General features: G+C 39.8%; 1 protein-coding gene across 1 annotated transcript in view; it reads left to right on the top strand.

Moving 5' to 3' along the window:
• Positions 1 to 5646: 5646 nt before the first annotated feature.
• Positions 5647 to 15634, top strand: part of ptprb (protein tyrosine phosphatase receptor type b) — a 32942-nt gene continuing 22954 nt past the window's right edge. The window contains 4 exon segments of the mRNA XM_034163038.1: positions 5647 to 5903; positions 7257 to 7443; positions 7446 to 7628; positions 13916 to 14041. Coding sequence (XP_034018929.1) covers positions 5844 to 5903; positions 7257 to 7443; positions 7446 to 7628; positions 13916 to 14041 — 556 coding nt within the window. The 5' untranslated portion in view covers positions 5647 to 5843.

Raw genomic sequence — 15634 nt, 5'->3', positions numbered from 1 at the left:
GTCTAAGTGTGATGTCATATCCGGTAGGAAGACACACCCCCAAACATGGTCCCGTCTATGCCTTTGGTATGGAGCAATAATGTTTACATTTGCCTCCAGAACAAAATTCTCTTTTAGCAGTGTAAATTTTAAAAAGTAAAAATTGAGAGGAACGTTCTGTCGCTTTGATGAACAAGAATGAAATCTGAACAATAATCTAACTTTAATGAATTCACATTCATTCAGTGAAGTGCAAAACTATTCGTTTAACAATGACAAACTATAGTGCATAATATACATTAATTATGTTTATGAATTGTACACATGTCACATTTTTATTGAATTTGACCCCCCCCCCACCACCACCACCACCACCTTTTAAATAAATACATGAAGAATTGTGGCCCAGAGATAATCAAAGTCTGGATTCTTAAAATTTTTTGGATCCTTCGCATCATCATGACATCCTCTACCTTTTTCACATTTTTAATTGTTGTTACATTTTATTGTTAATATATTTTTGACTGATTAAAAAAATAAAAATAAAATAAGATAACGATCCAAATTTGAATTTTTCCACATAGTCTTATTTCCACTCATGAGATACAAACTTCCACTACATTTCATGAAAACATTTAAAACATTGGCTAACACAAGAAAAAAATACAATTTTTCCCAATCTCTGCATGTTGAAGAAACCTCAAATTTAAATTAATTAATTCAAAAAAATTAAATGTCTGTAATCTAGATCTGGACCTTTCCTAAAACTCAATCAGTCATTCCTCATTGTGATATCCAGTTTTCCATGAAATTTGCTGAAAAACTGGTTATCCAGTTATTTTATTAGCCACGCGGCAGATATCGAAGGTTGGGCTCCACCTTCAGGAGACGTGAGGAATCAGTTTCAGAATTCAAAGATGTGCCTCTTCAGAGTGAAGACTGTGAACGCGGTCAGCAGTAATATTCTTTGTAATAATTGTTTAATTGTGCTGAAGTGATGTTTTGAGTATGCACGCCCACTGATGTAGGGGCGCTGACGTACACGCACGGCCTCTGATGTAGTACCATATATGTACACTAGGGGGGATTTATGCCATGTATTTTTATATTGTGGACCGCTGACGAAGCTTGAAGGGACGCTTTGTTATGCTGGTGCTGCAAATGTTTGTGTATTTTCACTTTCAGTGGTCATATTGTTTATTTAATTAACCATTTTTTTTGTGCAGAATTCTGTTTCAGACTGAAGTTAGCTGAGAAATAATTCTGATCCAGTTGACAGATAAAATATTTGCTCTTGGGGGGAGAACTGGCTACCAAATACATTCATTGTATAGTTTGAGAGCAAGTTTAAAATCAATTTTACATAACTCTTCCTAATTGGGGGATTGCTTGAATATGCTATCTCAATTAATTGGTGTGGATATATTTTGGACTGAATTCAGATTTGGAGAATTTGCAGTGTTTCACAGTCTTACTACTGCTGAGCAATGAGGTGATGGGAAGAAGCCGTATCCAAAGCGGCAGTAAATTAGCTAGCAACACCACAAATTCTACTTTCATAAAATCCTGTTTTACCAAAAAATAAATTGTCCAAACAGAGCTTGCAGTACAGTTTGCAGTCAGTCATGTAACAAAATGGAATAGTGCAAATACAATATGTTGTAACTGTTTTTATTGCGCTAGCAACCAAGTTAACAACAAGCAGTGTAGCGTCACTTATTGCTAAAGAAGCTTAGCAGGCCAGAGACCTAGCATGAATGCAGTAAGTATTGTACTAAATAATCCAGCATTTTATTTGTGATGCAGATTATTTGTGTGATAATTAGTAACTGCTGCACAATCTGCATCAAGTCACTACATTAGCATTTAGCCTCATCTGTGTGTGTGATGACAATGATATTGACACTGCCAGTTTCTCTGAATAGGAGACTGTAGTCTTGTTTGAACCCTCCGTGATATCGCAGGATTTGACCACTTACGGGGACCTCCATTTAATATATATACAGCATAACTTCACATGGATAAATGGTGTACGGTTTTGTTTTCGGCTGCATTCACCGAAGCAGTCACGAAAAGCTTTTTTTTTTTTTGGTTCCAGATGGAGAAGAAAAGGTGAGGAGGTGGGAGATGTCGTGTCGGTAACTGTTAGCCTGCACAGCTAACCAGAGTAGTTCCGTTCTCTCACCTGCAAAACCGCCTCAACACGTTTGTGCTTTGGATCATAAACAAACCGTAACACATGTCCACTTTCCCATCGTATCATCACTTTTTCTTTGCATTTTCACTTTGTTTGCATTTAATTTGCCCCAAACCCCATTGAAAATGCAGTGGTTTGTACCCCGAAAGTAGAGAAATTACGTCATATGCGTCATATTTTACCCCTTTAGCGCTGCCCACAAATGAGACTGCGCTGCCCTGTACATGCTGCACTCCTCAGAAATTTTTGCTAATTGCAAAGAAAAAAGTTTTATCTCAGAATCTGCTGACAGGAAATTCATAGATGTATACATTTTTGTTTCTAGTGCAAATTCCAACTATTAAAAAATGTTGCAAACTGTTTGTGGAGAAGCTAGCACATTAATGCTCCTGATGGCGAGTGTGCTAACAGTTAGCAAATACTGTGGTTAGCCAGCAACAACCTGCCTTTATGTAAACCCAATTTCTTCAGTGCTCAGAGGAACCATTGACGGGTTTTTGACTAACAGTAAAGCCATGTTAAAAGAAAAACTGTTGAAGTCCCTTCAAGCTTCGCGTTGTGTTAGCAACATAACACAGCCGGAGTTCATCTGATCTTATATAGTGTGAGGTGTGTGTGTGTGTGTGTGTGTTTTAAATCTATTGCTAATCAACCTGAATGTTGTTACAAAAATCCAGATTATAGCCAGTCGTACTGTAATCTCTTTATCTCCTGTGTCTCGATATTATCTGTAATCTGTACATAAATGGCTATAAAGATTCACGTTGTCTGTCACTGACTGAATTACAACAACCAGGTTGAAGGTTCAAATCCAATCTGGAACTGCTTGGAGCATGCTGATCAAAAACGAACTCGGTAAGAAAGGTTCCGGTTCTCTTGTCGAGTTAAAAAAATGAAGGATATTTTACTAAAAATTAACATTAGCTGCAGCATGCTAAAGTAAGTTGTATGTTGATGATGGTTCTACTTAAAAAAAAAAAATGGTGGTTTAACACTTGGTTCCAAAGGTGCAGAATGGAACTTTTTAGAGGCACAAGACCAACGTGATGACTCAACAATTTCATGTTTGCTCATGGCTCAATGCCTCAGCGCGGATCTTTGGATCGATTCCATACAGCATTAAACACAACATGACAAATCGTGACCACCTCCAACAACTAGAGCCCCTGCGGGATGAAGAAGCTCAGTTTCAACCTGGTAGCAAAAGAACCACTAGCTGCCTGGCCTAGCCTAGCCTAGCGTAGCCACTACAATGGCTCACCAAACCTGCTGTCTTAGCTAATCATTATGTTGCTAGGTAAAAAAAAGGGTGCTAACTTCTACCTATTTAGTGATATGACAAAAGGTTAAAGGTTGTAGTTGCACTGACAGCATAATAGCTGCTACACAACAAAGCCTATGGTTAGCCGAGAAAACGCTAAACAAGACGTTTGTATGCCTGTGGTGTGACCGAGGTCTTGGCTTTGTTTGGATCCAGAAATTCCTGACATGCAATCTCAAGCTTTGTTACATTTCACTTCAATGTGTCTTTAATAAAAAAAAGTCTGTGTTTTAAAAATATTGGCAGGAGGATGGCGAGGTGTCATTAAAGGACACTACCGGGGTACATTATAGGAAATGCAGGAACACTGAGGTGCTCTTTTAGCAAATCTAAGTATTGCGGTAAGTTTCTGGAATTTATGGATCTGATGTTCTTAGAAACTCTGATCCAAAACGCGAGCGGGAGGAGCACAGGAAGGAAGGAAAGAGGTGTGGGCGACTAAACGGGACCAACGTGAACAAAAGAGATTTAGACTTTAACCTGCAGCTCTGCAGGAGACAAACCTGAAAACTTCAAAGTATGCAGAAGACTGAGATCAATCAAATATGATCAGGAGGCGACAGCATGAGAGGCTGAATGACACTAATTTAATTCATCATCATAAAAATGAAACGCTGTCTCGAACTTTACCTCAGAGACTTGAGATGTGCTTCAAAGTTTAGGAACACCGAGTCTTCAGATTTGAGTCAAACAGACTTCATTCAACATCAATAAATAAAATAAAAAAAATACAGACCTTACTAAATACCGCTGGTTGATTTAAAAAAAAAAAAAATAGACATGATTTGTATTATAATTCACCTGTAAAGTCTTTGTGTGTTCCTGGAATTAATGTCTAATTTCCAAACTTTTACAAAGTTCAAGTCTTTGAATTAGTCTCTATAGATTCTAATTCAACTGTCAATTGTAGACGTTTATGTGAAATGTATTAAATTTGAGTGTGTCAAGTTTTAAATGACTGAATGCAGAAAGTGACAACTTCAGAATCTAGAGTCCAAATCAAGTGTCATGTTTTAGAATTTTACTGTCGGTCCAGGTTTCAGGATAAAGTCCAAGTCTCAAGTGCAGTCTGTAGACTCTAAGTCTAGTCTGTAGAGTTAAGTCAAGTCTCTAAAATCTAGGCCTAGTCTGTGGAGTCCAAATCTAGTCCGTAGAGTCTGTCAAGTCTCGAAAGTCTAGGTCTAGTCTATGGAGTTCAAGTCAGGTCTGTATATGGTCTGCATTTATATGCACCATCTGCATCAGATGCTCAAAGCGCTTTACAATAATGCCTCACATTCACCCCAATGTCAGGGTGCTGCCACACAAGGCGCTCACTACACACTGGGAGCAACTAGGGGATTAAGGACCTTAGTGATTTTCTGGCCAGGATGGGATTTGAACCAAGGATCCTCTGGTCTCAAGCCCAACAGCTTAACCACTAGACCATCACCTCCCCCACCAGTGTCCAAGTAAAGTCTTTAAAGTTAAAGTTGAGTCTGTAGACTCCAAGTCTGGTCTGTAGAGTCCAAGTAAAGTCTCTAAACTCCAGGTCTCATCTGTGGAGTCTACATAAGTCTAGTCTCTAAAGTCTACATCTAGTCTGTAAAGTACAAATCAAGTCTATAGAGTACGCCATTAAGTCTCTAAAGTCCAAGTCTAAGAGGCCAAGTCAAGTCTTTAAAGTCCAGGTCTAGTCTGCAGGTCAAAGTCTACTCTATGGAGCCAAGTCCAATCTGTAGAGTCCAGGAGAGTCTGCAGAGTCCAAATCAGACTCAGAGTCTGAAGTCTTTGAATCAGGTCAAACACGTAGACTTGATGTTTGCTGAAGGTTCATGTTCAAATGAAATATTTTCCCGAAGCAACGACCTTTTTTTTTCTTCCAGTTCAGAACAAACAGCATAAAGATGAAGCCAAATTTAGATTCCAGTAAAACCTGAACTCAAAGACGATGCTGTCGTGAAACAAAAAGTGTCCTGATATTTTTAAAGATTGTCTGTGAGAATTAAGACTTTTATCTATTTTTACCTTTTGAGGTGGCTGTGGTTTAACTCTCTTTATAGATGACAGAGTTTGTCTCCATGTTTTCACACTGACTGATGGAGGAAGTCTCCAGAGAGAGAGAGAGAGAGAGCGAGGCGGGGCGAGAGACACAGAGTCTGACAGAGACGCTGAAGTGAGGTTGGACAGAAAAGGACACAATGAGCACCAGTAAAAAATAACTAAAGGAAATTTGGTTTCTTTGCATGGATACGAATGCGAGAGAAGGCCGGGTGACTTTTTAACTCTAGACTCCAAAAACCGACCACAAGTCCACGTCTGGTCCCTGAGCTGCAGGATTATGGTGGACTCTGAAGGAGGATCACCATGGCAACGTGTAAAAAAAATTTACCTCTCTGCATCCTGTGGATCATCGCTGTGCTCCAGGTGAGTCACTGGAATTCAGGGGAAAATCCTGAGTTTGAACAGAAGATTTACCAAAGGAAGATTTAATCCAAACAGGAACAAATATCACTGATTTTAAGAATACGGGTGAAATATTCTGACAAGATGAAATATTGAGCAAAAAGACATTACAAAGAAACCAGAACATTATGAAAATAAAATACTTTGAAAATGAAGTTATTAGGAAAAAAAGCTCATATTAGAAGGAAAGTCCTATTTTGTTGGTAAAACCCACATTATAAATTAACAGTAAAAGAGAGTAAAAGCAGTTTCTTATTATTAATCAATTAATTAATTATTGGAACTCATTGGAACATTGCTTTTATCTATCAGTAAGTGATAAAACGGTAAACTGTTCCTTCAGGGTGAGATCTGATACATAAGTCTTAATAATCAAGCAAAATGGAATCCAACATTTATAACGTTGGATTATTTTATTATTATTACAACTATTTTTAACATGATTAACATTCCAACTCATCCTGACTTCACAGTAGCAGTAATTTTCATATAAAATCCACCAAACAGAATTTCTTGTGAAAATGTAACAGCAAAGCGAGAGGGTTTGTTTTTAATTCTTTTGTTGTGATGTTTCCAAATGTTGAACTTAAACGTCCAGTAAAATAATGCAACATCCTACGGCGCAATAAGTTTTGATCTCTACAGAATCAATTAACGGCAACTTTGTGATGTAAACACACTAAACCGTTCCTTTTTTGGCTCTGGCTCCGGCCAGCTGGAAAAGGTCTAAAGACAATCTGGCATGTTTCCCGACTAAAATGCTGCCCTCTTGTGGGTAAAACCAGTAACTCGTAAAGTTGTCACACAGCAACTTGGGCAGCTAACTTTCACAGTAAATCTTGTTAACTTGAATAATTTTTTTGCAAAAATATTTAATGAATTGTAAATTCTGTCTGTGGTTTTTGCACTGACACGTAATCACAGGCTGTCTCAGTAATAAACAGTGTCCAAAAGGAAGGTAGCTAGCCTATGTGCTAGCCATGATAAATGGGCTAATTTTATAAAGTCATGTTCTAAATTCTTCCATAAACAGATTACAATAGTTTGCAGTTAGTTTTAAGATGCAACTTGATATTACTTGTCAATTCATTATAAGCGGAATGTCTGAGCCAGTTAGCATAGCTTAGTCGCACTGATAGCTTTCCAACTGAGATAGCTTTAGCTAGTTAATTTAAAGATAGCTTCAAAAGTAACCAGCAAGGCTGTAATATCTGGTTGCTACACAGATATCAATCAACAAAAATTAGTGTAATGATGATTCGCGCGTTCTTTCTGGCGTTTTATTGTTTGTTTGTTTTTTTATCTCTTATCCAGGATGTGAGCAGTGCAGCTCCGCCCCTGAACACCTCCACCTCATGTTTCATCACTGTGTCAGAACCAGAATCCAGCCTGGACTCCATATCGCTGACAGTGACCACGCTGGGGCGGAACTGCTCTTTTACGGTGATGTCTCCAGACACAGGGGGGGACAGCGCCCCCTGCAGGAGGAGAAAAACAGCATCATGAGGAAGTTAAAAATTGACGAAGGAAGAAGAGGCAATAATACGGAAACCAACTGGATAGGAGACAAGGATGTAGGAGACATCTTCACCTGTGTGTTGGATCACCTTGAGCCTGGAACCGCCTATCAGATCCAGATTCAATCCCAGAGCCGCGAGGAGACGGCCAACATCACCCTGCACACCAGTAAGTCCTGATCCAAGTCCACCTCGGCCTCCGACTGCTTCAACGTGTCTGTGGACACAAACGTTTCACCCAGATAAAGATAATCAATATGATTATTAATCATTTCTAATCACTTCCAGTTGTGTGGCTCCACTCTTTAGCCTCGTGGTTTCCGACTGGCTGAGTTGCTGGAGAACCATTGTGCCACCAGCCGCTGTTTCAAAGGAGCCCTGACTGCTTGATGGAAACCCACACATGAAGGAATCGAACCAACAACCTTCTTGCTGTGAAACAAGAGTGCTAAACTCTGCTTCACGTGATCACGTCTTATCATGTAGAAGCAGCTTTAGGTTGTGATCACGTTCTAAATTCAGAGTTTTTGGGCACTAAACTAAAACTTCCAAATCCAGAGTAATCCCGGCTCACAGAGTGAAACCTGGTCTGATGTTTGGTGACCAAAAACGCTGGCGTGACACGCCGCGGGTCTTGGTGGTGGTTTGCCTCAGTCTAAATAACTATTCTCTTATTGACCTTTGACCCGCGGTCGTTTGAAGTAAAAGAACACAGGCTCGTTGTTTTGTTGAGTCTGAGCGAGTTCATGTAGCTTCCGCTCTGCGGCTCTGTGATTAGCTACAGGAACCACAGGCCTGCTGAGCGGCACTGATAGAGCGCTAAGAGGTCCGGCTTGGCAGACTTCCACAACAGGAGTTAGACCCTCAGAGTGTATTTCCATGGTGGACTGAGCTCCGGGTTCAGCCATTTCCTGCTTCCATTGTTCCTTTGTTCTGTGGGAAAGGGCGACTGGGTGTGTTCTGGAGGAAACGCTGTGTTGCTGCACCCAAGTCCAGTCCCCGACAGCGCACCTTTCCAAACCAGAGGCTCTCAACCACCGCAGCTTCTCTCAGGATGTTCAAATCCAAATTTTACTAACAGAATCCATTTTTAACGGTATCGATACTGGATTGGTAACCCAACTCGACATTCAGACAAAACGGGTTTTGTGTAAAAATTTGATGATTTGGATGTGATAATGTGTTGGTTTAACACAAAAACCAGAAAGCAGAGAAAGTCTGAGATTATTTTATCACAAAGGCTGTAATTAGGGCAAGTGTGAGATTATTTTATTGCAAAGTGTGTAAATTAGAGAAAGTGTGAGATTATTTTATCACAAAGGATGTATATTAGGGAAAGTGTGAGAGTATTTTATCGCAAAGTGTGTAAATTACAGAAAGTGTGAGATTATTTTATCGCAAAGGCTGTAAATTAGGGAAAGTGTGAGATTATTTTATCGCAAAGTATGTATATTAGGGAAAGTGTGATATTATTTTATCACAAAGGCTGTAAATTAGGGAAAGTGTGAGATTATTTATCGCAAAGTATGTATATTAGGGAAAGGGTGATATTATTTTATCGCAAAGTATGTATATTAGGGAAAGTGTGAGATTATTTTATCACAAAGGCTGTATATTAGGGAAAGTGGAGATTATTTTTATCGCAAAGTATGTATATTAGGGAAAGTGTGAGAGTATTTTATCACAAAGGCTGTAAATTACAGAAAGTGTGAGAGTATTTTATCGTAAAGTATGTATATTAGGGAAAGTGTGAGATTATTTTATCACAAAGGCTGTAAATTAGGGAAAGTGTGAGATTATTTCATCACAAAGGCTGTAAATTAGGGAAAGTGTGAGATTATTTCATCACAAAGGCTGTAAATTAGAGAAAGTGTGAGATTATTTCATCACAAAGGCTGTAAATTAGGGAAAGTGTGAGATTATTTCATCACAAAGGCTGTAAATTACAGAAAGTGTGAGATTATTTCATCACAAAGGCTGTAAATTACAGAAAGTGTGATATTATTTTATCACAAAAGGTGTAAATTAGAGAAAGTGTGAGATTATTTCATCACAAAGGCTGTAAATTAGAGAAAAGTGTGAGATTATTTCATCACAAGGGCTGTAAATTACAGAAAGTGTGAGATTATTTTACACAAGGCCATTAGAGAAAGTGTGAGATTATTCATCACAAAGGCTGTAAATTACTAGAAAGTGTGAGATTATTTCATCACAAAGGCTGTAAATTACAGAAAGTGTGAGATTATTTCATCACAAAGGCTGTAAATTACAGAAAGTGTGAGATTATTTTATCACAAAAGGTGTAAATTAGAGAAAGTGTGAGATTATTTAATCACAAAGGCTGTAAATTAGAGAAAGTGTGATATTATTTCATCACAAGGGCTGTAAATTACAGAAAGTGTGATATTTTATCACAAAGGCCATTAGAGAAAGTGTGAGATTATTTCATCACAAAGGCTGTAAATACAGAAAGTGTGATATTATTTTATCACAAAAGGTGTAAATTAGAGAAAGTGTGAGATTATTTCATCACAAAGGCTGTAAATTAGAGAAAGTGTGATATTTATCACAAAGGCCATTCAAGAAAGTGTGATATTATTTTTTCACAAAAGCCATAAATTAGAGAAAGTGTGAGATTATTTGATCTAAAAGGCCGTGAATTAGAAGTATGAGATTACTTTATTACAAAGGCTGTAAATTAGAGAAAGTGTGAGATATTTTATCGGAAGGGCTGTAAATGAAATAAAGTGTGAGATTATTTCATCACCAAGGCTGGAAATGAGAGAAAGTGTGAGATTATTTCATCACAAAGGCTGTAAATTAGAGAAAGTGAGAGATAATTTTACTTAATTTTACTTTTCCAATCTAATTTCTGATAACTGGGACAAACCTTGTGTGCTTTTTAAAACTATTGGATCTTTGTTAAACCCTGGCCAATCCACCACTTTGGAAGCAACTCAAGTGTTTGTAATCGCTTTTTAAATTTCTTTTGTGATAAGTCGCCAGTATTAGGGCTGGGATGACTGTCATTCGGCCAGTTCAATCATGGCTCACACCTGTCTGCTGTGTAGACCGGTTTGAACCTGTGTTATTTTCAGATTTATCAAATATTGTTAAAAATCTCAAACCTTCATTTTGTCCCTCAGACTGTATCCCCCCCACGATTCTTTAAGAGGTCTGGGGAACTATCGGCCCTGATGTTGTTGTTTTGTCAACAGCAGCCTTGTGTCAGGAAATGTTCCTGCGTTTTGTAAGCAGGTTGTAGTTGAGCCTCTTTTAAAGAAAGTGAGTCTGATAACTCTGTTATCTCTAATTATAGGCCCATATCTAAGCTTCCTTTTATTTAAAAGATTTTGAAAAAAGCTGTTCTTGTACAACTACAAGAGTTTTTAGAAACGAATAACATTTTAGACAGTTTTCAGTCAGGTTATAATTATTTCACGGCACGGAGTCTGCACTTTTAAAGGTTTTTAATGACCTGTTTTTAATCACTGATTCTGGTGATTCTGCCGTTTTGGTGCTTTTAGACTTGACTGCTGCCTTCGACACAGTTGACCATGCAACTCTTTTATCTCTTCTTGAGAACTGTGTGGGTGTCAGGGGACAGCCTTGGACTGGTTCCACTCTTACCTTACAGGCCGTTCATTTACTGTCAGGCTGGGGAGTCCACCTCGTCTTCTGTTCCTCTGAACTGTGGAGTCCCCCAGGTTCTATTCTTGGGCCTATTCTCTTCACCCTATACCTTCTCCCGTTAGGTCAGGTGTTTAGAAAACATGGCATATCTTATCATCTTTATGCAGATGATACTCAAATTTACTTGCCTATAAGAAGAACTCTAGCAGCCCCCTGACATCCTTGCTTGTGTACCTGGAAGACGTCAAGGCTTGGTTGGCTCAAAATTTTCTTAGCTTAAATGAGAACAAAAACCAAGGTGATTGTGTTTGGGCCCAGTGTTGGTTCCACAGCTCGATTAGAACCTGGCCCTCTCAGTCAAACATGAAGCCCACAGCCCCAACCTTGGCGTCATTATGGACTCTGATCTTAAACTGGACAGCAGGTCAAGGCGGTTGTTAAATCCAGCTTTTATCAGCTTCGTCTTTTAACCAAAATTAATAAATTTTATCCTTTTATGACTTGGAGCGCGTCATGCATGCTTTTATTTCTTCAGCCTGGACTACTGCAATTCACTTTTTTTTGGGAATTAATAAAAATACACTCACAGAATTGCAGTTAGTCCAGAACACTGCTGCACGCCTCTCAACGGGGAGCAAAAAACATGAACATATTACACCATTCTTGCATATTTGCACTGGCTCCCTGTTAATTTTAGAATTGATTTTTAAAATTTTATTATTTGTTTTTAAGCTTTAATGGACTGGCCCCACAATATATTGTAGCCCTGCTCCAAATTACTCCCCAGCGCGTGCTCTGAGGTCTGAGGGCCACCTCCAGCTTGTGGTGCCTAGGACGAGACTTAAGACCAGGGGGAATAGGGCCTTCTCTGTGGCTGGGCCCAGACTCTGGAACGCTCTGCCTCTCCACGTTCGAACAGCCCCCACAATGGAGTGTCTTAAGTCTTGTCTGAAGACCCACTTTATTCTCTGGCTTTAGCTCTGCATGAGTTGTATGGTCCTCTGTTGTCTTTGGCCCAGTGTTTTATTTATTTATTGTTTTATTGTTTTTATGTTTATTTATTTATTAGTATCTGAGTGGGTTTATTGTTTTGTATACTTGTATAATCATTTTTATGTGCAGCACTTTGGAAACTGTTCTGTTGTTTAAATGTGCTATATAAATACAGTGGATTAGATTGGATTGGATAATTTTAGAACAAAGGCCATAAATTAGAGAAAGTGTGATATTATCTTGCCACAAAGAGAGGAAGTGAGAATAACTCCCGGATTAGTTTAGCACAGAAGCTGAGTGTGTGAGGAAGATATTAGGTCGTGTCACTGTGACACAAAGTTTTCATTTCAGGAACTGAAACCATTGCCTTGGTATGCGGCCGCTCGGTGAGAGTCCTGTTGACTCGGCTCTCTTCAAGTCATCCGGTTCATTTTCCTGCTTGTACTTCCCCACAATGCCTTTGTCAGCAGTCTAATGAGCCTGTGCCATTGTATGTTGCGTCAAACACTTTCAGCAATATTATCAGGTGGACAACGCAGGCCCGAGGGCCGTGTCGGGACACTGTTTAAAAAAAAAAGGCCAGTCAGCATGCAGGAAACTTTAGTTTCTTGGCCGTGTGTCTGCTCCAACAACACTAGATATTTATCTTTTCTTGAAACCGAAAAAGCCTCACTGTGTCAAGAATCATGATGGACATGTTGGGCGTGAAGTGAATTCAAATGATGCTTCGCTGAACGCCAAAGGAAGAGCTACATACAAGTGATAGGCTTATTAAAAATAATGAAAAGCTGCTAATATCAGTCATTTACACATAAATATAAGTAACTATATGTGGCCACTTTTCACCTTTACAATAAGTCATTCTTTTTATTTGGCATCCTGCAATTTATAAGAAAATCAGGTCGTGGTAACGAGATTGAAGGAAACAAAGCAAATCTCATCACTCGTCACCCTTTTATTGCAATAGACACATTATTTATTTTATTATATTGTGGTTTTTTCCCCAACATGACAATGAAGAAAAAACAAACAACAATCAGTTTTTTTTTTTTTTTACTAATTTCTAGCTTTTTTCCCTAATCATTACTAAAGTTTTGATTTACCATTGAATATAATTTGTGTCTTAGCTAATGCTAACCAGCCTTTAGCCTTATTGGTGAAAACTTGATGGAAATATAATATATACATAGAAAAGCGATGGTGCTGAAGTCGTGTAAAATCTCATAATTCACTATTTTTTGAGTCAGCGATGCACTCTCATATGAAACTTTTTTCTGATCATTATTCTACAACTAAAAAGTGCAAAATTTCACATTTTTCTTATCATTACTGGTGTTTTTTGTTTTTTTTTTGTTTTGTTTAGTTTTTTTATACTCTGTGTGCTTCTTACCCTGTGTGCTGCTATACAATGCTGCTGGAACCTCAATGTCCCTGTGGGAGTCTTCCCAAGGGATCAATAAAGTAATCTAATCTAATCTAAAAATTTAACCAGTGACTTAAGCACTGACTTATGTCAGCGTACCCTCATGCATTGACCTTTGCAGAATCTGGATCCAGTTCTGGATCACCTCCAAAATTGAATGGAGTCTTCCATGTCCTAATATTTATCTGTGGTGAAAATTTCATCAAAATTCGTGCAGTAGTTTTGACGTGATCCTGCTAACAATCAGACAGACAGACAGACAAATAAATAAACACCAAAGATTTTATTACGTCATTGGTGGATGTAATAATGGGTATCAGGCGACCTTCACACGTGCTGAAGCATGATGGGAATGAACACCTGAGCGGTCCTCTCTGTCTCAAAGTTTGCTGTATCTGTGTTGTCAGTTCCATCGGCGGTGAGTGGCCTGGCGGTGACATCCAAGACCTGCAGGAGCCTGGGCGTTTCCTGGCACGCGGGTCCAGGCAGGACTCAACGCTTCAGGCTGCAGCTGTGGGGTCCAAATCCCGCCGGTACGTCTGCAACAGCTTTATCATGAGCCGTTATCGCCAGCGGCAACTGCTGACCCCTTCAATGTTTGACATTTGGAAAAAGAAATAGGTCAACTTTGAAATGTGATTTCTGAAGAGTGGGTTCAACATCGATAAGAACACCGTGCTGCAACACGAGTGGTCGCAAAGTTTCTCAACAACAAAAAAGGCACAATTTAATTTAATTTGCTTGTTTATTTTTCATCTGTTCAACAAGACACCTCGAAATTTGTCAACACTGATCTTCAAAAACAGAGATATTAGTTAATGAATAAGTCTTCATTTCTAACCTGGCAGGAACTTGTGAGGAAAGCTGTATTGATGTTCTACTTCGCTGATGATGCTTTGATCTTTGTAGAGTCAGTGATCGCAGCACTGACTCAAAGTGTTGAACTTGTGGAGACCTTTACTTATCTCAGCAGTGACGTTCATGTCTCTGGGTCCTCAGTGTTTGCGATCCAGAGATGCCTGGGAAGATCTGATGCAGTCAAGATGTCCAAGGTCAGAGGTGCTTGGTGATGCCAATATCTTTACAGGAGAACATAGGGCCAAGTCTTTAGGGTCCAGGTCTTCTGGTTCTTTAGCTTCTTGTCTTAATGTATGGTTGTCACACCTGGCCTCTAACTAGTGACCTAAGGAGACGATTGGACGTCTTTGGCACCAGGTCTCTTTGGAGGATCTTTGGGTCCCACTGAAATGACTTTGTCTCAAATGAATGGTTACTTAGTGGGACTCTAGATGAGGAGGATCACTGACATTGTGAGGGAACACCAGCTACCACATTTTGTCCATGTGGTGTGTTTCTCTGGACATGGTCCATTACGCAGATGCCTCAGTACTTAGGATCCCAGCGGCTGGTAAAGACTAAAGACACACCCACGTTTCACCTGGCCAAAGACACTCCCACTTTTCACTTGGCCGAAGACACTCCCACTTTTCACTTGGCCGAAGACACTCCCACTTTTCACTTGGCCGAAGACACTCCCACTTTTCACTTGGCCGAAGACAAGCCCATGTGTCACCTGGCCGAAGACAAGCCCATGTGTCACCTGGCCGAAGACAAGCCCATGTGTCACCTGGCCGAAGACACTCCCACTTTTCACCTGGCCGAAGACACATCCATGTGTCACCTGACTGAAGACACTCCCACTTTTCACCTGGCTGAAGACACGCCCATGTGTCACCTGACTGAAGACACGCCCATGTGTCACCTGGCTGAAGACACGCCCATGTGTCACCTGGCTGAAGACACGCCCATGTGTCACCTGGCTGAAGACACTCCCACTTTTCACCTGGCTGAAGACACGCCCATGTGTCACCTGACTGAAGACACTCTCACTTTCACCTGGCCGAAGACACGCCCATGTGTCACCTGACTGAAGACACTCTCACTTGGCCGCTGACACGCCCATGTGTCACCTGACTGAAGACACTCTCACTTTTCACCTGGCTGAAGACACGCCCATGTGTCACCTGACTGAAGACACTCCCACTTTTCACCGGATGAAGACACGCCCATGTGTCACCTGACTGAAGACACTCTCACTTTTCACCTGGCTGAAGACACGCCCATGT

The sequence above is a fragment of the Thalassophryne amazonica genome, chromosome 22 (genome assembly GCF_902500255.1).
Source record: "Thalassophryne amazonica chromosome 22, fThaAma1.1, whole genome shotgun sequence".
Taxonomy (NCBI): Eukaryota; Metazoa; Chordata; class Actinopteri; order Batrachoidiformes; family Batrachoididae; genus Thalassophryne; species Thalassophryne amazonica.
This window is presented reverse-complemented; position numbering and strand designations above follow the sequence as displayed.